This window comes from Lissotriton vulgaris, chromosome 1_1, assembly GCF_964263255.1.
Source record: "Lissotriton vulgaris chromosome 1_1, aLisVul1.2, whole genome shotgun sequence".
Lineage (NCBI taxonomy): Eukaryota > Metazoa > Chordata > Amphibia > Caudata > Salamandridae > Lissotriton > Lissotriton vulgaris.
This window is the reverse complement of record NC_141685.1, coordinates 1,733,694,046-1,733,718,174: the sequence shown is the minus strand read 5'-3', so window position 1 is coordinate 1,733,718,174 and position 24,129 is coordinate 1,733,694,046. Positions and strand designations below refer to the sequence as shown.

Sequence of the window (24,129 nt, the reverse complement as noted above, 5' to 3'; positions counted from 1 at the left end):
ACATGCGATCTTGAATGGGGCGAGAACAAAAAGGCCATAATTTAATTGTCTGTGAAATGGATATGGGGAATTCCTGGGAAAGGTAGGGAGATGTAGATAGTGCTAACAGGTCTCTGATCTGTGGTTGTAATGCTTAAATTGCGATGCAGCGGAACCTTCCATATTGCTGTGCCACTGTCTTTTGGTATGTGGTAAAAACAAGTCAATAGATATATATGAAAACCTTAAATCTGAAACCTGCAAAGCTGCAGATAGTACATTATCAGCTTTTGTGGATGTTTTTTCTGGTTTTTGTTACATTAACCCCTAGCATTTGTATTATTTAATAATGCTTTTTTTAAATAAAAAAAGAGCTCCTTGCCATCTTCATAGTTTTTAACAGTGAGAGTACAGTTTGCTGGTAAGAGGACCTTTCAATCTAATGTTTCAGGGTAGGTGAAGATTGCTCAACATTGTGAGATTGTGACCCATCTTCTGTGTTGAGTATCGTTTAAGGCCAGACTAAATATTGCTATTTTAAAAAGAGCTTCCTAAACAAAGGTTACCATCATATCTTTGGGAGCAGTTGAGGATCTTCCAGAGTCTGTGTCCTGGTGCATCCAGTGATCGAACTGTGTTTTAACTGCTTAAACATTTGTTAGGTACTAAGATGGGCATGATTTTCAGCTGGGGAATAATAAGGTGATAGTTTCTGTTGGTATGCAGGACTTGTGTCCCAATATCCTTTATGGACAGTGCACAACATCTAACATTTAATCCTGGCATGTTCTGGGAGCCGGTGGAGTACATGAAGGTTACGCCTCATGTCTTCTCACTTAAGAAGATCAAGGCACAGTCTAGCTGCCAAGGTCGGAATTATTTCCTGATTGGAACTGCATATTTGGGCTTTTAGATAGAAGGGAGCATAGTAGATGCTCTCAGAATGAGGACACTTGTCTGCTCACTTGTAATCCACATTAGAAGAGTGAGAATTTTGCAGGAGAAAGAAGTACATTTTGACGCCATTTGATACTGCATTGTCTGGATAGACATCAGTGTTAAAGAAGGTTCCGTAGGAGCTTGTGTTGTACGTAATCAAAGTCTGATTATCAGAAGGATATTCTAAAAATCTTTACCCATAGTCACTAATGTCATCCATCCTGATCAGTTGTTCACATGTCCACTCAATTGTGATGGGTCATTGAGAGATCCCATAGAATCAGAAAATTCCTTTATGTACTACATTTGTGAGTCAATCCATGATAGAGATGACATTACAAGAGCATATGAGGCAAGGTGTGTTTTCCTTGGTCCCAAAAAAGGCAGATTTGCTACATAGTAATAGGTGTCAGCCCTGTGAAAAAGTTGATTTTAAATCCATTTCAATGGTTTACAGAAATACTTTCAAAGAGTACAAAATGTCTGTAGATCTTAATAGGTGAACACTACTTCCAGTTTTTAGTGTTTACCACTTAATAAGACATTTTTCACGAACTCAAATGATCATAGAAGTATCTTAATACACTCAAAGTACAAATTGTTTACCTCATCTGGTAACTCCCATAACTGCTTTAACTTGCAGTATGGTGTTTAAACTACCTTTTCTTCCAGACACATGTGTTGTTTTATGTTTTTATGTGGCCATATAGTTCCTTATCAGCTTGGATTTTGGCAAAAATGTTGTTCCTCATACTTTGTACTAGAGATTTCGACTAAGGTAACTGTGGATCATTCATTCTCACCCAAACACAGTGCAATTTTCTTCTTCTTAGGCTTAGTATTTTTAAGCAACCACAACTTTCCCCCTCTTTACTCTATATGGGAAAATCTAGTATTCTGAATGTGGTGTTACACAACTCGCTATACATTATAAACAGGGTTCCTGTGGTTCAGTTTTAACTGTAAATGAACTCATTGAAACAAACAGTCGACACATTTTCCAATTTAGTAGCCACTTTTTTCCACATATCTTTTTTTCAAATTTCTAGGGTTGCAGTACTTTAATACTAGAAGGCCACACATCACTGGTAGTAAAGACAGCCAGATCCTCCAGGGTATTCCTTACAACATTCAGATATGTTTTTTTACATGTCTGTGTGAAATGACTAGTGAGAAAAAAATGAGCTCTAATGGATATGTTTATATGTTTGGGTGAAGTCCACTGATAAGAGAACTTAAACAATTCTATGCAATGCTTATATAGTTCTCCTTTTTCACTTTCTTCATTGCTCTGTTACTTACCCTTCTTTACCCCTTTACCCATCCCTGACCATCTCCGTCTCCACATTTAATGTTAGTTTGTAACAGTAACTATATTTTGATCCAGTGAGGGCTTGTCCTCGAACATGAATGCCAGCTGCCTTCCTGTTAACACATAATTGGTTCGTTTGCAGCACTGATTATTTCTTGTAGTTCCTGTGGCAATAAAACCGTTTCCCTCATCAACAACATCTACTCCATGCTCTTAAGATAAATAAAGTTTTGACATTCATATGAAACAGCAACTGAGTTTGAGACATTCTGGGCTAAAGTGTGCCACAAAGCTGGAGCTGTGCCAATTTTCTTACTACTTCAAAAGTATTCAGTGTTCTGTGGGGCTTCTTGACCCATAATATTTTTAAACCTCACTTCTGTTTTGATGGTAATGATCATAACTGTTTTGAGTATCTTAGGATGTCACTGAAGCTGAGTCAAGCTATGAAGCAATAGCTCTGGTTGCCTTGTACACCAGGAATAATAGCATAGTGCTTACTCTAGGACTTGCTCATAATTAGGCTCCCCCTCGAAAGCATTAGCCTGCAGGTGAAAGGGGGTCTCTTCATAGCCATTCTAACTTGCCCAGATGGAAGCTCAACTCCTTGCTTTGCTTTTTGCACATCAGAGGTCACAAGGACACAGTTCCTGTCACTTTGTAGGTTGCCAAGCGATGAACTATTTTAACATTTTACTTTCTTAAGATGTTTATCTGTGAAAATATGTAAGACAATGTGTGCCTTATTGGAATGTCAGGAATGTGTTGGTAATTGTAATTATACTAATAACCTTTTGATTCACACCTTAGACAAGCTTCATTTTTTACAGTTAATAATATACTAATTTAGTACATAAGATATATATCTAAGACCTACACTTTACATGCAATGTTCTACAAATGATTTTGGTAAGGCAGGTTATTTCTCTGCTACCCCATACCTTTTCAAGCTCAGTGCAGGTTGAATGTTTCCTTATGTGCATGCGAGTAACATGGAGGTTGTGGCCCTGTAGCTGCTGAGGCGAGCAGGTAGGTGGTTGGCTCTATGTATGTTCCCATACGTTTTGGTCTGCAGTTCCCATATCTCCTGTACGTTTTATACACCTTACATTTCAACAGTTCAGTATTAACAGCGAGAATTGCGAAACTAAGCCCATAGAAGTTGGGATATCATATAATGCACCTGAACTTTGTAGGTCTCCATCCCAACAAAAAGCAAACATAAAAAAGTGTTTTAGCACCAAAGATATCTGGATAATCCTGCCGTCTATCTGATTTTTTATTGACATGTATCTGCTACAAAATGAATAAATTATGAACGGTAAGGTGTTGTACCTCCGATCTGTGATTATTATAAAGTTAGCCCTATGGAAGAATTCTTCTGCAAAGCGAAAATAGAGTATTTTTCTGTGTTCTGTGTTTTTCTGTAGGCCTGTATGGGGAAATAATGTTTCAAGCTAGCTTGTTTTTTGTGCTGTCCAGACTCGAATTTGCTCCCGACTAGTAGGAATCTTTCCCATAACAGCATTGTGTTTGTCGGCTGATAATAGTAGTAGCCAGTTTGGGTTGTACATCTTGAGCAATCCTTTGCTCTTCGTTTTCACATTATGAACTGCGTGAGATTTCTGTATATTTTTTACTAATTCTCCATATAGGCTATGTGAAGTAATGTCCACCCAGACAAATGTGATGGGATAAAAGTACTTTAATGACCATTAGTCTCAGCAGCTCCTAGGAAACTGCCAAGACAGAAGAACAAGTGAATATTCAAACTTAAACATTCTATTGGTATGGGAATGGGAGATGCCCTAGTAGGAACATGCAAGATATAATAGATAACAGGTAGATTACTACATTATGCATTTCTGTTACTGTTAGATTAGGAGAGTCAGGATGAGATGTGTATGCAGCTAACGCCGGCCATGTCGCTCCTTTCTTACTGAGTGTACAGAGTCTCACATTTTCTTTTGTGTGTGGGAGGGCGCCTTTAAACCAATTGATATGTTCTTGGTAAGATAGAGGAATCTGTCTTCATTTGGAGTGTATCCCTCTGGTGTTTTATCCTCAATGTAGGTATGAAATAATTGTATATGAGCATTTGTAGCTGGGAGTTGAACCCAGGAATCCAATGTCTCTGTCCTAAATGCTTCGGGTGCCTCAACAAAGGTGACATCTCCATCCATAGCCGGGAGGCCAAAAATTAATAACTTTAGAGCAACTGCATAGCTGCAGTTCCCTGCAAGGTTTAGTGCCTGGTCTGCTTAGTCCCATTCATAAAACCAATGAATTACTGAGCGGGTTAATACAATGTGGGAATTATTTTTCCTTCAATCTTGAACAATCTCCAGCCTATACTTCATGTCTACATACCCAGCTGAGGGGGCTTTCCCTACCACCACTGACTTCTCCGGTTTGGAGGTGAGTAGGAGTCTCTGAGAAGGCTCGATGGAACTACTCGGAGTGAACCATAAAATAAGAACCCAACCAAAGGTGGTGCCATGTCGTGTAGTTCCCACTAATACGTAGGATCTGTGGGTTTGTGAACAAAAAACTTAGGGTGAGGTGCCTAGACTGATTCCATGCACCCCATAAGTATATGTTGGCCAAGAAACCAGCTACCTCACAGTGCCACCATAAGCCCCCTAACCTAAAAGGGAGCAAAATGGTTTGACAACCACCAAACATGACTCCTCCAGAATCATGGTAACAGATATAATAACCCTTTCGCTCAGTCACTCGTGCGCTCTTGTTCTTCAATATACTTATTGAACCAAAGTTATTCTTGTATAGAACACATGTTCTGCGATAATCAGTAGACTGAAGCAGATGAGTGATTACAATCACCAAAATAGTAAAAAGCAGGTATAGTTCTACAGTGGTGCTAAAATATGTATATATGCAGACTTGTAAAACAAGATCATAATCAGGCGTATTTCTACTGTGCAATCCCAACTCTGTGCATCTAGAGTGTGTGTGTATAGCCAAGAATTCCCCCACCCATCTTCAACCACAATGATGGTCCAATCCGATTACCTTGCGTGACAGAATGTAGGAGTGCGTCTTGATCACAAACTAGACACCCCTCATGGAGATGTTAGGCAGCTGCTTAGCGAAGCCTCGCCATGCAGGGACCTCTCTGTCAGCAGAATTGTCTCCTCTAGCTAACCTGTGGAAAATCTTATTTATCATAAAAAGCCTCCTTGCGATATAAATACAGAGTAGCATTGTTTAAGATATGTAGATGGCCCTGTCGCGCCGTGGAAGAAGATAGAACAGCATTTGTACAGCGTGCGCAAAGGCATTGTACTCCGTGTCCCAGGCATCCTCTTTCCCTACTCCCCTCTGCCCCACTACTTTCTCTCTCTTTCCCAAATTGAATTGCTGATTGTTTGATTTAATGTTTACTTGTTGATCTTTTTCTGGTATATTGTTGAACCACATTGTTGCACTTCCTTTTGTCTCTCCTGTCGTCTCCTACCGCATCCTCCCTCTATTTATGTCTCTCCCTCCTCTCTCAATGTTTTGAGACTGAACTATTTTGTCTGATGCCCGATGGAGCTACTTGGTTTAGCTATAGGGGAGATGGGCCGTGGATTCCCTCCTTGGTCGTCACCTACCCAGTCGATCTGTAGGCAGACTTCTTTTCGTCTCTCCTTATTGTCTCTTCCCTAGCTTCTATCCTCTCTCCCCTGAATCTCTACCCTTGCCTGCTACTCTGCCTACCGCCCTGTCCTTTGTGCCCTTTGACTAAGCACTCCTTCTCCTCTTGTTGGGGAAAGATCCAATATTTATACTCTGGAGTCTCAGCGAACCAGCAGAGTTAGGCCACTGCGCCAAGGGAGCCACTCACACTTGAGGTATGGTATGGCACCCCTTGCCAAAGCACTCCCTCACCCCTTTTTGGGGAAGGATCCAGTATGTAGGCCTTGGAGTCTCAGAGACCCCTCTGAGAGTCCACTGCGTAAAGGGAGCCTCTCGCAATAGAGATAGGGAAGGGATACCACTTCCCCTGGGATCACAGCTTACTGGACTTTGGACGTTGCCTTGACTCGTCTACCGGTTTGTGTCCCCGTCACCCTTCCCCTCCTCTTCCCATGCTGTGTCTCTCACCCTCCCCTCCTCTTTCCCACCTTCATTATCGGTCTACTTTTGCACCTTGAATCTTTCTGGATTCACTATGCTGTGCATTATTCCGCGGTCTAGTGGTTGGGTCCGGAATCGTAGTCTTTTCTTTGGGTTTTTTTTTTCGTAGCCCTGGTGGGCGTCGACGTCCCACCATTTGGTGTCCTTCCTGTGACGTCGGCATGCTTCCTGCGGAAGCTCCCATTCTTGGGCGCCATCTTCAGATTCTTTCTTCCGCCGTTGGGTCTGGATCGCTCCCGAGAGGGCTCCAGAGATTTGGAGAAAAGAAGAAGCAAGACTCGAGTTTTTGGAGAAAAAACATTGGAGAAGACTAAGGAAGACTACACAATCGAAAGGACGACGAAGAAGGGAAAAATTTCTAGATTTTTCGACGGCCAGAGGAGAATGCGCAATCAGGGGGCCCCCTGAACGCAAGACATGGACAACACACCATTCAAATTCTGCCGCAACTGCCATCATAAGTACGCGCAGAAGGGCCAACACCCAGTCTGTAACCTCTGCCTGCCGGTCAACCACGAAAGCAGGGATTGCAACGCCTGCTCCGCATTCACCCCGAAGACCCTTCGAGTGAGAGAGAGGCAAAGGATTGCAAACTACACCATGCAGGGCAAGGGCCAACATCCGTCCCTTCGAGACCTGGGACTCTCGACCGAGGAGGAGGATTACGTCACCGAAGACATCGGCTACACGGACGCAGAGACCGATAATAAGAAGACTATTGAATCGACGCCCCATAAAGGCCCGAAAGACTCTCGACAGTCTACCTAAGACTCTCGAAAAAAACGAGGGCAAGAAACTTCGGCGTCCGCAGCGACATCCAGGCCCAGCGGATCCTCTCAGAAGGACTCCCTGGCGCCGAGGGACGGCGACCAACCAAAGTCGTCAAAAAGCCTCCAAGAAAAGGAGCGCTCTACTACGAAAACATCTTCGAAGTCGACGACGAAAGACGCAAGACCAGCCTCGACGTCGGAAACCGCGTCGCCGCCGAAACCAGTCTCGACGCCGAAACGCATCTCTACGCCATCTAGCGCGCCAAAAAGACCGGCACAACCACTCGACGCCGAACAGGCGGCGGAGATGGAAAGAAAGAAGAGGAGACTCGAAGCAGAGATTGAGAACATCCTGCAGCGAAAGAAAGATTTCGAAGAAAAAATGAAATCTTACACAATTCTTTAGAGGCCAAAGTCACCAGAAGTACATGTGGTCGAAGAAGAAGAGGAAGATTTTGAAGTAGAACAAGATTCGGAGAGCTTGGAAGATCTGGCATATCAGGAAGATGATAATGCCTATTACGAGGAGGCGAGAAATGATGAACAGAGGGTGTACCAAGAATCAACATACTCGGATACACAGGAGGTAGAGTGGCAGGACGTCAACGCCGAAAGTCCAGAAGAGGGAGTGGACACATATCCAGCGAGGCCCTCGCCACCGGACGACATTGGGCTCTATAACGAATGCATCAAGAACGAAGCAACAGCGTTCGGGGTCAAGCTTGAAGAGGAGGTGCCGAAAGGGGATTTCCTAGTAGAGACACTACTTCCAATGCACACTAGGAGCCAGTACCTGCCAATGCTTGAAAGCATCAAAGGGCAAGGAAGAGAGGCATTCAAGGAGCCTGCTACTTGTAAACCCGTCACGCCAAGGACGGAGAAAAAATACAAGCACTCCTCAAAGGACCCAGCCTACATACAGGGTACGGTCGCTGCTGACTCCATCATCACTGCAACAGCAAGAAGAAGGGCCAATGTGCCAACTACTTCAGGTCCACCCCCTGACAAAGAGAGCAGAAGGATGGACCTAACAGGAAGAAAAATCGAAAGGAATGCCGCTATGCACTGACGCATGGCTAATTCCAATGCACTACTCAACAGACAACATTACCAGATCATGGAGGAACTGGGGCAGTTGGTGTAACACCTTCCTCAGGAGCACCAACAAAGGGCTTCGCACCTGGTAGAGGAAGGCAAGAACAGCACTGGACGGGGCAGACACGGCCAGCAGGCTTATGATGCTGGGCATCACGGATATCGGGCTTTAAACCGGAGGTGCAACACAACATCCTGAACACTCCGTTCAACAGTGAGACACTGTTCGGAGCACCAATGGACGACAAGCTCTCACAGCTCAAAAAGGATAATGACACCGCAAGATCCATGGGGGCCTTGCAATTCAGGGGAGCGAAGAGAGGGACCCCGTCAAGGAGACCACACGGGAGAGGGGGGAACCAGCCGGTAACGTCGCATCAGTCCTTCCAACATTCCCACCAAAGCGTCACCAATACACAACATGGCCAGCAAAAACAGCAATGGCAATACCAACATAGGGGCCAGTCCTTTTGCGGGAGAGCGAGTGGACGTGGAAACACCAGGAGGGGTGGACAGCAAACCACCTCCAAGTGACTCGGCCACATTGACAGTGCACACCCTACAAAAAACTCCAAGGGTGGAGCACAAAAACAAAAAAACAGGAGTCTCACGCACCGAAACACCTCGAGTACGTAACACCAGTGGGAGGAAGATTAAAACTCTTCCTCCAGGAGTGGAGAAAGATTACAACGGACAAATGGAGCATCAACACAATAAAGTACGGGTACTGCATAGAGTTAGAAAAAACACCACCAAGCAGAAGACCAAAGAAAAGAGCACTAGCAAAGAAGGAACTAGAGCTTCTTCAGAGGGAAGCAAAGGAACTGCTACTAAAGGAGGCTATCGAGCCTGTACCTCCCATGGAAAGGAACAAGGGGGTGTACTCTACGTACTTCCTAGTACCCAAAGTAGACGAAACAATGAGACCCATCCTGGACCTAAGGTTCCTCAAGAAATTCTTAAAGACACAAAAATTCAAAATGACATCCCTGCAAGAAGTACTCCCACAGATTCAAACAGGGGACTTCATGGTCACCATAGACCTAAAGGATGCCTACCTACACATCCCAATGAACCGACTGCACAAGCATCTGCTACGATTTGCAATCCACTCAAACCACTATCAATTCACGGCATTGGCCTTCGGACTAAAATCAGCACCAAGGGTGTTCACAAAGTGTCTGGCAGCAGTCGCAGCACACTTAAGGAGGGAGGAGATACAAGTATACCCTTACATAGACGATTGGCTCATAAAGGCAAAGTCATACAACACGTGCAAACAGCACGCCCAGAGAGTGACAGACACACTAATCGCCCTAGGTTTCTCCATTCACTGGAAGAAATCCTCCATAAACCCACAACAGGTCAAGATATTTCTGGGGGCACAAATCGACACCGTTCAGGGGAAGGTGTTCCCCAGCGAGAAGAGAACGACGGCACTGTTGAAGGAGGCTCGCCTCTACCAGAAGGGGCAAGCTCTAACAGTGAGGACAGTGAGCAAGATGATGGGCATGATGGCCTCATGCATCCACATAATACCAAATGTCCGACTACACATGAGACCACTCCAGGAGTGGCTGCAGGACCAATGGTCACAAGCGACGGGGTGTTGGGAGGACCTAGTGGTTGTAACGCACGCAGTGCAAGAGGAGATATCATGGTGGAACAAAGGAAACATAACAAAAGGGAAACTTCTAACAACACCAACAGTGACCATCACCACAGACGCATCCCAAAAGGGATGGGGAGCACACATGGAAAAACTACGCGTGAGGGGCTTGTGGACAGAAGCAGATGCGGTAAAACACATCAATTACCTAGAACTAAAGACCGTTCTCCTAGCTATGAAAGCCTTCCAGACGAAGTTGTACTATCAAACAGTGCTGATCCAGACGGACAACACAGCAGCGATGTTCTACATAAACAAACTGGGAGGAACACAATCAGCACCGCTGTCAGAGCTAGCGCAAGAAATATGGAAATGGGCAATACCATTGAAAATAGATCTACTGGCGATGCATCTGCCAGGAAAAGACAACGTGGAAGCGGACTGGCTCAGCCGACAGACATCGGCCTCGCACGAATGGGAGCTGAATGCACAAGAAACAAAGACTGTTTGACAGGTGGGGAGCACCGTCAACAGACCTGTTTGCAACACACCAGAATGCAAAATGCCAACACTTCGCATCGAGGCAACCAGGGGAAGGATCCCTGGGGAATGCCCTATGGATAAGCTGGTCAAAGACATTTGCCTACGCTTTTCCGCCGATTCCCCTGATACACAAGGTACTCAGCAAGTGCAGGACAAGCAGCATGACCCTCATACTGGTTGCACCCCAGTGGGCCAGGCAAACATGGTACTCACAGATTATGGAAATGACACAGAGTGCACCACACATTTGGCAGGAGGAAAGACCTACTCTCCATGCAAAACGGAGAGGTGTTGCATCCAGAGCCAGAAAGTCTCAGCCTAGCAGCCTGGCTCCTGAGGACATAGAGTTCGCACACCTAAAGCTACCTGAGAGCACCCTGAGGGTACTTCGAGAGGCAAGAAGACCAAGCACACGTAAGTGCTACGTGGCCAAATGGAAGAGGTTCACATTATGGTGCAAAAAGGAGGGTCTGCACAACAAGATGACAAGAGACTCTACAGTCCTTAAGTACCTCACACACCTGCTCGAGACTAACCTGAGCTCATCATCGTCAAGGGTACACCTAGCAGCCATTGTCGCCTACACTAGAGGGGAAACAGGCAAAAGCTTCTTTACTTCTATGATTGTAAAAAGATTCTTGGAAGGTGCAAAAAGGATCGCACCACCTAAAAGGTTACCAGCACCGGCATGGAACCTCAATATAGTGCTGACAGAACTCATGAAGGCACCTTTTGAACCGATGCATAAAGCCTCACTACAGATGCTAACGTTAAAAACAGCATTCCTAGTGGCAATCACCTCGCTACGCAGAGTAAGAGAGCTGCAGGCGTTAACACTACAGGAACCCTACATACAAATTCACAACAATAGGGTGGTGATGAGAACGGACCCACACTTTATGCCAAAGGTGGTGTCCAAGTTCCACATCAACCAGACGATTCAAATACCAAGTTTCTTTCAGAAACCAACAACAAAAGCAGAAAGGGCACTGCACACTCTGGATGCGAGACGTGCAGTCATGCATTACATAGAGAGAACTAAAGATCACAGAAAAACAAAACAGTTTTTTGTCTCCTTTGCTGAAAGTTTCATCGGAAAAGCTGTTACTAAAGGAACAATTGCACGATGGATCGCGTAAGCTATACAATTCTTCCACAAACAAGCTGGACAAGAACTAGTAGAGGGGCCAAGGGCCCATTCAGCAAGAAAGAAGGGAGCTACAATAGCCTTCTTGGCAAACACTCCCATTCAGGACATATGCCTGGCGGTAAAATGGGCTTCTGTGCACACGTTTAGAAAACACTACTGTGTGGACATACAAATGAACAAGGAAGCACAAGTGGGACAGAAAGTGCTTCAGCACCTATTCAAGAACCCAAGCTCATCTTCCACCCAGCCGCCACAATAACAACAAACCGCTACAAAGTCTATGCACAGCATAGTGAATACAGAAAGATTCACGCTGCAAAACAAATAGTTTCTTACCTGTCGGTGTACTTTTGCAGCTTGAAGATCTTTCTGGATTCACTAGCGAACCCACTCACCTCCGCCAGAAAGATGAGGCTGGAGAAAGTAGGTGGTAAACAAAAAAAATATATATATAACAAAAAGACTTCATGGAACTTCAAGGAAAATAGCGCTAAAAGAGAAAAGATAAAAACATTGCCATACAATTCGGAAACAGAACACAAACGGAAAAGAAAAAAAGAATCCGAAGATGGCGCCCAAGGGTGGGAGCTTCCGCAGGAAGCATGCAGACGTCACAGGAAGGACACCAAAAGGTGGGACGTCGACTCCCACCTGGGCTACGAAAAAAAAGAAACAAAGAAAAGACTACGATTCGGGACCCAACCACTAGACCGCGGAATAATGCACAGCATAGTGAATCCAGAAAGATCTTCAAGCTGCAAAACTACACCGACAGGTAAGAAACTATTTGTTCCCCTGCTCCAACACCCCTCCCCTGAATCTCTCACCTTGCCTGCTTTTCCCCCTACGTATTTGTGCTTATTGTTTATCTCGACCTTACAAGTAACTATGTTGCTGTGCTCGAAGAACTGTGTAACCTTTGTAACGATGTAACCTGTAACTATGATCTGATGCTCACGTAAAGCGCTCCGATACCTCCGGGTCAAGCCAGCGCTATATAAAACTTTTAAAATAAAAATAAATAAAACAAATCGTATAACTTTAACATCAACAGATGTGTTTTATTGACATATGTGTACTCCAAGTTCAGTACAGTGCATTGAGCAATAGAATAAAGCATGCCTAACTGTTCTCTGTTTTGCTAATTCATAGCTCCTTCCGGTGTGTAACTCGTGGGAAGACACAGTCTGGGCCTATTTTAGGGTTATGGTTGACTGTCTCGTTGAGCAGGAAATCCGGACATCCGTGATGACAACACAGGAGCCTGAAGAGCTACCTAGAGACTACATGGAGGCAAAGTGAGTGAATGTATAATTGTGTAACTGTCAGACCTAAGATGTGGGTCCTTTGCAATAATGGTTTGCTCACTTATAACAAAAGTGAAACTAGTTTTTGAAGCTTTATGCATGTAATTTAAGATTTCAACGATTAACTCCCAAACTTTATGCCATGTGGCATCACTGTAAACATTTAGTCTGCATCACAGGCCTACATCTACTAAGATGTATATACACCTTGCTTACTTACTCGAAATATCTTGCGCAATCATTTTTCTTATAATCGTGTATATGTGATAGCGACGTCTAGCAGCAGATTCCTTACTTTAGAACTATCCCTAGGCTTTGGACGAGTTCTGGAAATTTTTCATGAGCAGGTAGTGGCACGCTGGCATGCTGGGAGGTGGCGTCGGTCGCCTTCACTTGGCGTCGTCTGCGCCAGAAGTGACATGCGCTGTACTGGCGTCAGTTTTTTTCCATTTCTGCGCCAGTCAGTGCAGATCCGGAGAAATACACCCCGGACATTTTTTGGCTGTCTTTTTTCGACTTGTTGACAACTTTTTTTGTGAAGTTTCTCCTGGTGGGGCCGGGATGTCAACAAGGAAGGCTGAATTCAAGTCCTGTGGCGCCTGTCACTAGCAGTTGTTGGTGATAGACCAGCACCTTGTCTGTCCGGTGCCGGGAGCCCGAGCACAATGCAAAGACCTGCGTTGATTGTCACACAATGCATCCAAAGACCTTGAGGGAGTGATCCCTCAAGATCCTTGCTGCTCGACATGCATCACTGTGACGGACTCGATCACGGTCGAATAGAAGGTTCAGGAGATCTGTCAAGGAACCTTCCCTTTTTGACAGTCATCCCACTCTGGTAAGTTATACAAGAAGAAAAAGAGCAAGAAGTTGAAGAAGTCTTAGTCTTCACCCCATCCATCGCAGCCATCCGACAAGACAGTGTTGTGACTCTAGGCATGGCTCTGCAATTGATCCTGCGCCATCTCTGCACCTCTCTGAGTTTCCGGTAGCCGGAGGGACCTCCGCCCAACTCTGAGAATTTAAAGAGGCCATGTACCTCCTATTTGAGCGGCCAGTCCCTGCTGGAGCGCCTTCAGGCCCGGCACATTGGCAAGGTGTGCAAGAAGCTTGCTCTGTATATACTTTACCAAAATGATGTATAGTGTACACAGAGTCCAGTGGAACCCCAAAGGTAGGCAGAGGTAAAAGTAGATAGCACCTTACTCTCTATTTGTGGTAGTGTGGGCGAGCAATAAGGCTTCATCAGAGGGTAGTGTTAAGCATTTGTTCTACACAGCCAAAGACTGAACTCCGAGCAATTTGTTTGTATCAAAAGTATTATGTTCGAGGCATGTGGGCTGCTGAATTCATATCTGTGCATAATCGCCGCCTAGTGTTGGGTCCGGATGATTGCACCTTGTTGTCCTGGAAGAGTCTTCGAAGTATCACGATAGGTGGCTCCTCCTCTGGACTGCATGAGCATCCTCTCCATCTTCAGATTGTTTTTTTCCGCCATTGGGTTGTCGTAAATAATTAATTTACCGGTGCTTAATTTCTATAATCAATAAGAATAACTCATAATAAATAAGAGGCAAAATCCGTGATATTTGAGGTTTCTCAAAAGGGTTTTATTCCTATAAAAGGAATTGGGTGATTAGCATATTGGCTCGAGCCAAGGTGGCATACCATTCCGTCACCACATAGGTTCGGGAAGGGACAGACTGACAGAGTCAATGGTAATATGCGAATATGCAAGTATGCGACAATACATAATTGACAGACATTCATATATATAGTCAATGCATTACAGTAAAGGCATATGCAGGAGGCGTAACAGCTGAGAAGAGAGATAAGAATACGTGTACGTAATACAAAAGGCGTTACAATAGGCGTGCATGAAGGCGTGGACAAGAACGTCATTGAACATGATGTCACAAATAGGTGGATCCATAAATGAATCCGGCAGTGTCAGCAAAATTACATGGCAGAGATGCGCGCGCAGCGGGATGACGTGTAATGTACGTGTAACTTGAGGGGTGAAGGGGGACTTGACATTTAGCCCTACAAGTGTAGACGGATGTCTGGATGTCAGATCAACCTAATCCCAAATCGTATCTAATATCTCATGTTTAAGGAACTGCATTATCTGGAGGGAAAAGGTCTCTCGGACAAGAGGCTATTTCTATACTGGTTATGAGTGCGTGTATGAGCGTCTGCGTGTCTACATGAGACGCGAGGGGAGCGAGGGGAGGGCATGGGCCTTCCATGGAAACAGGGCCATGAATTACTTGCATAGAGACAGTGAGGCCTAACCCTCTGCCCTGCAGCTGGAAGGATGTTGACGTGGATCTACTAGACAGGAATGTATTTTCGAGGAGTGGAGCAGATAATTCGAAGGTTGAATGCAGTCTTGGCAGGCAACGGGCTGAGCCGAGCACCGTTAGCCGCGCCAGAAGTAAGGCAAGGGTCACTGGCACAGAGGCAGCCTGGGCTGAGGTTTTCGGAGTCAGAAGGCAGGAAAAAGACTCGATGGCAGAATTCAGGCCTACTTCGCCAGAGCTGAAAAACGTGTAAGGTATACCACAAAAAGACGTTGGCATAGCATATTTAGGAACTGAATATCCAATCCGTTCATGGCGGATCGGAAAGAGAACATGTTAACGTTGGACGCAAATGTATTTGCGTCTTCATAGCTAGCACAGGAGGGAAGTTACATGCACTTCAAGCTAGTACATGGAGTCGGTGGGGTCTAAGATAGGGGACACAATCGATCATAAAATTTATATTACCTCATTCCCTCCTTGTCCCCTACGGACCCTTCATGATATATTGATCTGCATGAATCGATCAATCTGTTCATGTAACATCATTTGCTCTTCTTTCCTCTTTTGACGTTTTGAATGGGAATTTGAATGCGGAATACATGATGTGGCGCACAAGCCGCAAATCGCCGGCCCACATTGTAAACACAGGCAGCAACTGAATACTATGAGAAGGCCAATACCTAGGAAGGATAGGATCTTCCATCCCCAAGCGGTTAACGTTGTCCAGAACCAACCGGACCAAGTCCAGGTGCCTGGATTCTGATGTATCAGACTTGCAATTTTATGGAGACGTGTTATAGCTTTATATACCGTTGGCGCGTTTTCTGGAATGAAAACACAGCAACTTGACCCGATGACCTTACAAGCTCCACCCCTATCAGCTAGGATGACGTCAATAACGAGACGATTTTGAAGAACAACAACCCGCATAGCGGACTGCTCCTCTGTTAAGTTACCTAAAGCTGAGGTAGTTTCGTTCACTACTGCTTCAAGGGTTCTAGTTAATTTGCGTATCAGTTTACTGTTAAAAACAGCACCTAAGTAGGGGAAGAAACCTTTATTGAAGTCTGTGTATTGCTCCCATGCCGTTTCAGTGTAGTCGACAATCGGGAGGTCTCTTCGGAGTCTATTGTTTACTAGATTGGTGTTTCGGTGATAGTCAGGAGGGGCTAGGAAAACAGGTGGGAGAAGGAATGCAATGTAACAGGTACCATCCCAATCTGGAGGCAAACGTATGTATGCAATATGACCGCAAACAAAGTAGGAATGACGTGTAGCTCTAAACGTGGACTTGCCTTGATCACTGAATTCGATTACAGTAGTACATTTACTATGACCTAAGTGTATGGAACCATTTTTCCTGATACATAATTCACCTTTGACTGGTAACACTGACATGGCAGGCAATACTGGTGCAGTTTCGGATTCAACAGTAAGAATCATGAGGTTGATTGTGTAATTTCCTAATCCATATACTTCATTTTCTAGATCAGTTCCTGTTCTAGTGGGAAGTCCTTTCTTGTCAGGGTAACAGACTTTAAGTAGAACTGAGTTCAGGTTTCCCCAAACCCAATTCCCATCGTAAACAGCAATGTCAGAATCTAAGGAATTAATCAATCTAAACCATGCCCCACAGGAGCCATTGTGAGTGAACGGGTACGGAAAAAGAGGCAGAACTCCCTTGTATTTCTGGTAGGGAGGGAGGCGGCCACATATCCAACAGTTTGTAGCATTGTTAGTCTGATGAGAGTGATGTAACATACTAATGAATGTGTTGTTGCGCAGCGCAAGTCTGTAAGAAAGCTCGTGTGGAGGTAATTCGCTAAAAGAATGTTCGGCAGTGACGTTATAAGCAGATTGTACATGCTTGAAAATAGGGTAGTAAATGTGCAGCAAGATACTAGCAGCAATAATCAGAAGACTTAGAAAAAACATGATTAACAATGTCACTATACAGTGACTACGAAGTGATTTACAATATGCACGTTTCTTCAGTATTCTCTGTCTATCTCTCTCTCTGTCTCGATCTAGGGGATACATGTCAGAAACTAATTTAACCGATTCACCTAGGGGAGGACTTAAACAATTAAACTGTCTGACTTGCTAGATCGTAATTTTAGTCTATATTTTTCAGAGTCTGTTTTCTCAACCAAAGGGAGCTTTGAGTCAGTTTGTGTAGGAGGGCAGGGCTTAGAGTCCAAGTCCGAAGGGAGTCCGTGGAACTTTTTCACGTGGCTGGAATGCAGCCACCCCTTCCTGCCCTCTACTTTGACGGCTGTCCTCGTTGTTAGAAGAACCAATTTCGGGGTTTGCCAGCGGGGCTCCAACGGACTTCTCCGATCAAAGTTGCGGACGAAGACATAATCCCCCGGGACCACCTCGTGGCGCTTCACATCGGCATTGTCGGGAAAGGCTGCAGCTACCTGTGAACGACAAGATTGTAGTGCAGACATCAAGGAGGCAAGGTAATCTGTCAGCATAATACAGTCAACATCTGTAATTTTTCGCGGAATAGGCGTCCCCCACATATTCGGAGGCCTACCAAAGACCACCTCATACGGGGATAGCCCGGTTCGAGAATGGGCAACCATCCTCATATAGAAGAGGGCTACCGGCAAAGCAACTATCCAGTCAACGCCCTTCTCTCTACAGATTTTGGAAAGCCGGATTTTTAGGGTCTGATTATGACGCTCCACGAGACCTGCTGCCTCGGGATGCCGGACACAGTGGAACTTCCACTGATAGCCTAACAAGAGTGTAATGTGTTTCACAAGCTCGGATGAGAATGGCTGACCGTTATCTGAGTACACAATACGAGGCAAACCGTACCGCGGGAAGAACTCGCGAACCAGTTGCTTGGCTGTTGTTGGAGCAGTATAATCTGAGACTGGGTATGCTTCTGTCCATCGGGAAAGTGCACATACAACTACGAGGACATACTTGAAACCTCGGCAGCGGTCCATCTGGATGTAATCCATCTGGGGGACTTCAAAAGGGTGATCGGGAGGCTGAAATCCACCTTGCTCTACAGGGATGCTTTTACCTGGATTAAACTGACAACAAATCATGCAAGTACGCACTTTCTGTTTGGCTGCTGCTCGTAAGTTCTTGTTGTACCATATGTGTTGAATGCTATCTAGCATTGCCTTTTCTCCTAGGTGTGCTGGACTATGTATCGTGTTAATGATGACCTGAACTATAGAGTCTGGGAGAAACCATGTAGATTTTCCCTTCGTCATCCATCCCTGATCTGTTTGGATCCCTCCTAGTTCAGTCCACTTCTGGATTTCGTCTGGTGTGGCATGTGTCTGTATGTCAATTACATCATGGGCGGGATCCCTGACTGTCATGCAGTGTGATGGTGTCGGAACTATTGTCTTTGTCGAGTCAGTTGCATGCATTTGATTCTGAGCCGTTTGCTTAGCTGTTCGGTCTGCCAGGTCGTTACCCTGGGAGATCGTGTCGGTAACCTTTGTATGTGCTTTACATTTCATGATAGAGATTGCAGTAGGTAGATGTATTGCATCTAATAAACCTTGAATGAGAGGACCGTGTTGGATGTTGGCACCGTAAGAAGTTAAGTAACCTCTCTCTCGCCAGAGGACTCCAAAATCGTGAACGACTCCGAATGCATAACGTGAATCAGTGTATATGTTGACTCTCTTATTCTTGGCTTGAATACATGCTTGTGTCAGAGCGATGAGCTCTGCGGCTTGAGCTGACAGGGTGTCAATACAATTTGTTTCTATAACTTCGGTATCTGTAGTGACTGCGTAGGCTGCCACTAATTCTCCTGTACCTGTTCTCATACATGAACCATCCACATAAAGTGTCAGGTCCGGATCTGGTAATGGGACATCTGTCAAGTCCTGTCTGGGTTTTGTTGTAATAGTAATGACTTCAATGCAATCATGTGCCAATGGATCTACTCCGTTTAATGGCAACAATGTGGCGGGATTTAATGTGCTACAGCGTCTGATTTCTATGTGTGGTTGAAACAATGTCAATTCATAACCTGTCAGTCTTGCTATGGTCAAGTGTTGGGTCTGTGTGCGATTTAAAAGAACCTCCACGGAATGTGGAACTTGTACTGTCAATTGATGCCCTAATACTATGGCATCGCTCTGCCTGATTGCTAAAGCTGTCGCTGCAACTGATTTCAAACACGCAGGTAAAGCCTGAGCCACCGGATCTAATGTGCTAGAAAAGTAAGCACACGGTTTGTGTGAACCTGCTTGTTCCTGGGTGAGGACTGACAAGGCAGTACCTTCACGTTCTGTGACAAAAAGTGTAAAAGGTTTACTGTAACATGGTGTTGCTAAAACAGGTGCTTGGCATAAGGCTTTCTTTAAGTTGTCAAAAGCTTGTGTATGTTCCTGAGTCCAAGGGAGGACAGTCGATGTCGCTGCCTCCTGGGTTGTCAACTGGATGAGTGGCTTTGCTAGAAATGCATATTGGGGAATCCATTGTCTACAGTACGAGGTGAGGCCTATGAAAGCCCGCACCTCCTTTTGTGTCTTTGGTGGTGACATGTTTACAATTAACTGAATGCGATCAGGAGTGAGCTGTCTCCCCACTTTGGACAGCAAGTGACCCAGGTACACAACTTGCTGAACACAGAATTGCAGCTTCGAAGGGGACACCTTGTGCCCCTTGTCGGCCAGGAAATTCAGAACTGTCAGTGATGCATTTTCACATTCGGGTTCGCTCTGTGCGGTGATCAGCAGATCATCGACATACTGGAGTAGGGCAGTGTTAGCTGGCATGTGGATACTGTCGAGTTGTCTTTTCAGTGCTTGACTATAGATGCTGGGGCTTTCTGTGAATCCTTGAGGTGCGCGTGCAAATTTGAAAGATCGTCCATTTAAACTGAATCCGAACAGGTATTGGCTTTCTGGATCAATTGGGACACTGAAGAAGGCGTTCTTGAGGTCAATTACAGTAAAGAACGTCGCTTCTGAATCAATAGCTGTCAGTAATGAAGAGATATCTGGGACCACAGGATACTGTGGTACAATGCATTTATTCAATTCGCGTAAATCAATAACCAATCGATAAACAGGTGGTGCATTTGGATCAGTACGTTTAAGAACTGGTATGATAGGAGAATTACATACATTGGAGTCGGTTTCCACAACCACTCCTTGTGCAATGAGCTCGTCAATAATTCTCAGTAAAGCCACTACAGCATCTGGAGGTAACCTATATTGTCGAATTCGTGGTAATACCACTCCTGCTTTGAGTGTGACTCGATATGGTGTAATGTGCATACACCCTACATCAGTGGGGCCTTGTGCCCACAAGTGTGCAGGTACATTCTGTAACCGGGGATCCATATCTCTTAATACATAATGGCCTTTAAAATCTCGCAAAAATAAGCGTACTCCTTCCGGAGAACAGCATATTATAGCTCCTAGAGCTTTTAGTGTCTTTATTCCTAATAAGTTTTCTGGGCATGATTTTGTGAGTAATAAATCTGTAGTCCGTGTCAGAGGACCAACTGCAAGGGGGAGTGGCTGTGATACTTCATTAATAATAGGTTTTCCTGAAAATCCAAGGGAAACATTCTGTGAGCCTGAGAGGGGTGCCCCTGGAACCTCATTGTGACTGATTGTGGTCCTGCTTGCCCCTGTATCAATCAAAAACGTTCTGTCTTTTCCTAGCACCTGACTGTGTACATAAGGACCCTCTTGATCTACGGGAACTTCAATAAGGGGCAAGCCAAATTCCCTCTCTAGGCTGTTTCATGTGTATCGTTGATAATCAGGGTAGTCGTTCTGTGCGTACTGGTACATCTGTTGTGTTGTGTTCTGCGTTGCAGTTATAGGCTGTTGCTGTGGGACTGCCACAGTTTGTGATGAAGCTGGCATAGGCGGAATATGTTGTATATTCTGTGGTACTTGTTGCTGGACCTGATCTTGTCTAGGTACGCGCGGTCTCTCCTTGGTCTTACCCGTGGAGATATTGTGTTTCAGAACGGCACAATTGTTTACATAATGACCTGGCTGTTTGCAGTAGTTACATGTCCCTTTAACAGGAGCTGTCGTATTACTAGGCTGGGTCCCACCCTTTTTATGTCCTTCGGCGGGAACTGACTGGGCAACTAACATTTTCATTTTCGTGTCTTTCATACGTCTTTGTTCATGTTCTTGTTCTTCTCTAATTCTATTCTGGTGGTACTGTAACATTTGTAACATTTGTGAAGGGGTGTTAGCTTGCCAAGTACTTTCGACTTTCAATACTCTATTCTTAACCTGGGGCAGTGAATTCTCGACTAATTTCGTTACAAAAAGATGTGGATATGACTCGCTACTTGCTTTCAGACCGCTATTAATGCCAAAACATTTTTCAAATCTGGTATAGAAATCACTGGTATCTTCATCGGGTTTCTGTTTACAAGCTGAAATGGCACCCCAATCTTCCTTTTTAGTACTTAATAAACGTGGCAACACTTGTACTAACAATCCTGGTAATGCTTTAACTTTATCCCCGAGCCCTTGGCCCGGAATTCTAGTACTTTCTTCGTTTTCTAATGCAGCCCAATCAATCTTTGTGTCTCCCACCTCCCACTCTTTTTCTTTGAGTTTCTCGTATATACCGGGAGGCAGTAACACTTTCAATATTTTCATAATATCGGGATAAGTATAGTCACCCATTAGTATCATGTCTTTTATTTCACGGTGGAAACCTGCGGGATCTTTGTCATGACTAGGTACTAATTTTTTCATTTCCAATAGTTCTATTTTAGTTATGGGGGTGTACACAAACACCCGTCTAAACGTATTGTCTGCGTTCTGTACTGGGTGCACTTCTCGCAACGGATTCTGTCCGTCCATGTAATACATTTTTCTTTCCATGACATGAGCTGAGTTGGTCTGTGGACATAGGAAGGCGCTATATCTGTGTCGGTGTTCTAGAATTATTTTAATTAGATCGGTACCTAGACCTCTCCATTTGTTCATGAGTAGTTCTATTAATATATCAGGCAAGGGGCCTGGGTCAGAATGTTGGCTTCTATACAATAAGAGCAGGTGTTGTATCATGTATGTACCAGCTAAACGCTGTTCACTCGGTGTCAGGTTCAAAAACGTATGCGCTAACGCATCATCACCATATTTCTCAGAATTGTCAGCCCATTGCACGGCTGACCTGGCTAATTCTTGTTCATCCATAGAATCGAGTACATGGTACCCCATTCGTTCTCGAAGTCTGTTATCAGTAGCTTGGAATAAGTGATCAGGAGTTCTTGGATTGCACATGGCTTCTTGGAATATTCTTTTACTTTCTGGACGTACTGGCCGTATTGAATTATTGAAAGGTCTTCCCTTACCTACATATGCTATCGTTTCTCTGACTGGTAATTGTGTCTGCTCTGGGGTCTGCTCATGCTCATCCTCCTCCTCTGAGGATTCAACTTTGTCTGAATCTATTTCCGGTGGTGGCTGTCTTTTCTCATGCATCTTTTTTATTGCATTTCTTATTCTTCGGTACATATTTTCTACACAGGCCTCTTTATCGTGATTCCCATCTGCGATATTCTGGCCCCACCGGTGGAGTGCTTTCACGTCTTCCGGGTTCATACCCGGCCTATCCACTTCCCTTATGAAACAGTTTATAAGAAACCGTAATATCTTGGCTTTCGTATCCACTTTCTGATAGGTCATGGCCTCCTTAATACTTTCAGGCCCTACTCCTGTCTGTACGAACTGATATATTCGATCTAGATGATCTACCATTCCAGGTAGGGTTAATAAGAAGTTCGTAACTCGTCGTAAGCGTACTGATGTACTGATGCGAGCAACATTCTTTCGTCATTCTTTTTACCAGGCACTGGATCATATCTACAGTCTGCAAGACGATCTCCATGTAGTGTAATATCGCCTGTTCTAGGTGTACGTTGCTGTGCTAGGTCTCTATAGGTCAGCCGATGGGCCGATGGCGGGGTCTGGTAACCTGTCGCTCCTCCGGACGCGCCTCCTGAGGCGCCAGCTCCGAAGGGGTTCGTTGAGTGAAAAGCGGAGGGAGCAGGCCCAGGAATAGGTGGAAGGACAGCTGGAAGACCAGGAGGAACAGGAGGAGGAGTGGCTTGTCGGGGAGGAAGGAGCTGACCATCTTGGTCGGCAGGAGGAGGTGTGCGTGGCGGTGCGGTATTTACATATGCGGGAGCCACATCATCTAGATAGGACGAAAGGAAAATGTCCTTTGCTGTTTTCTGGTGTGTTTTAGTCGGGAGCAGTGGGGGTGGTAGTTCTTTTGGTACCTCCGGGGTGGCTTTAGGCAAACCCTCAGTCAAGAGGGGGTACATGCCGTTCATGAGTGTGTTTCGCTGCCTGTCTACCTGTTCTAATTTTACTCGGGTACCTTCCTCAACTAATACGTTTTCCTGGGCTTTCTCTGGATCCTCCCTCCTTTTCTCTTCTTTTCTAAGTGCTTTTTCTGTACGCCTATGTGATTCTTTACGCCATAATTCAATGGCATCCTTCTGTGACTGTCTGGCTTTCTTTTTCCACAATGCTTCCTCTACCCTCATGATGCAATCTGCATCCCATGTGCCAGCAGCAGGCCATCTCTGATTCTCGGATAATTCTTTAGTGTAGTCCACCCATAAGTCGTGGAATAAAACGGCATCTAGGCCATGTTTGTGGTACATAAAGTACCCTGGAGTGTCCCTAGGTGGAATGGGAACAGCTTCTTCTAATACCCCTTTTCTAGTTTTTATCTGTCTTAATTTGGAGAACAACGGCATCTTGAAATCTGGCTACTTGGTTCTTACTCAGATATGAACACACTGAACACAATAATCACAATAATTACGATCGAACAATCACTCATACCACGACATTTTGAGACACATTAAAACATTTTAACATGAATGATGACAATTAGAAGGTAACTTGCTAACTGCATAATACTAGATACACTGCTCAACAGTGCAGACTGGATATACTGCTAAACAGTACAGATACACTGTCTAAA

General features: G+C 44.8%; 1 protein-coding gene across 3 annotated transcripts in view; it reads left to right on the top strand.

Annotated features, from left to right (window-relative positions):
- The window catches only part of NUP107 (nucleoporin 107), a 590,137-nt gene that overhangs the window by 222,868 nt on the left and 343,140 nt on the right, over positions 1-24,129 (top strand). For all 3 annotated transcript variants that reach the window (XM_086919004.1, XM_086919006.1, XM_086919003.1), the window contains exon 16: positions 12,693-12,838. In XM_086919004.1, coding sequence (XP_086775130.1) covers positions 12,693-12,838 — 146 coding nt within the window. The remainder of the gene's footprint in view (positions 1-12,692; positions 12,839-24,129) is intronic.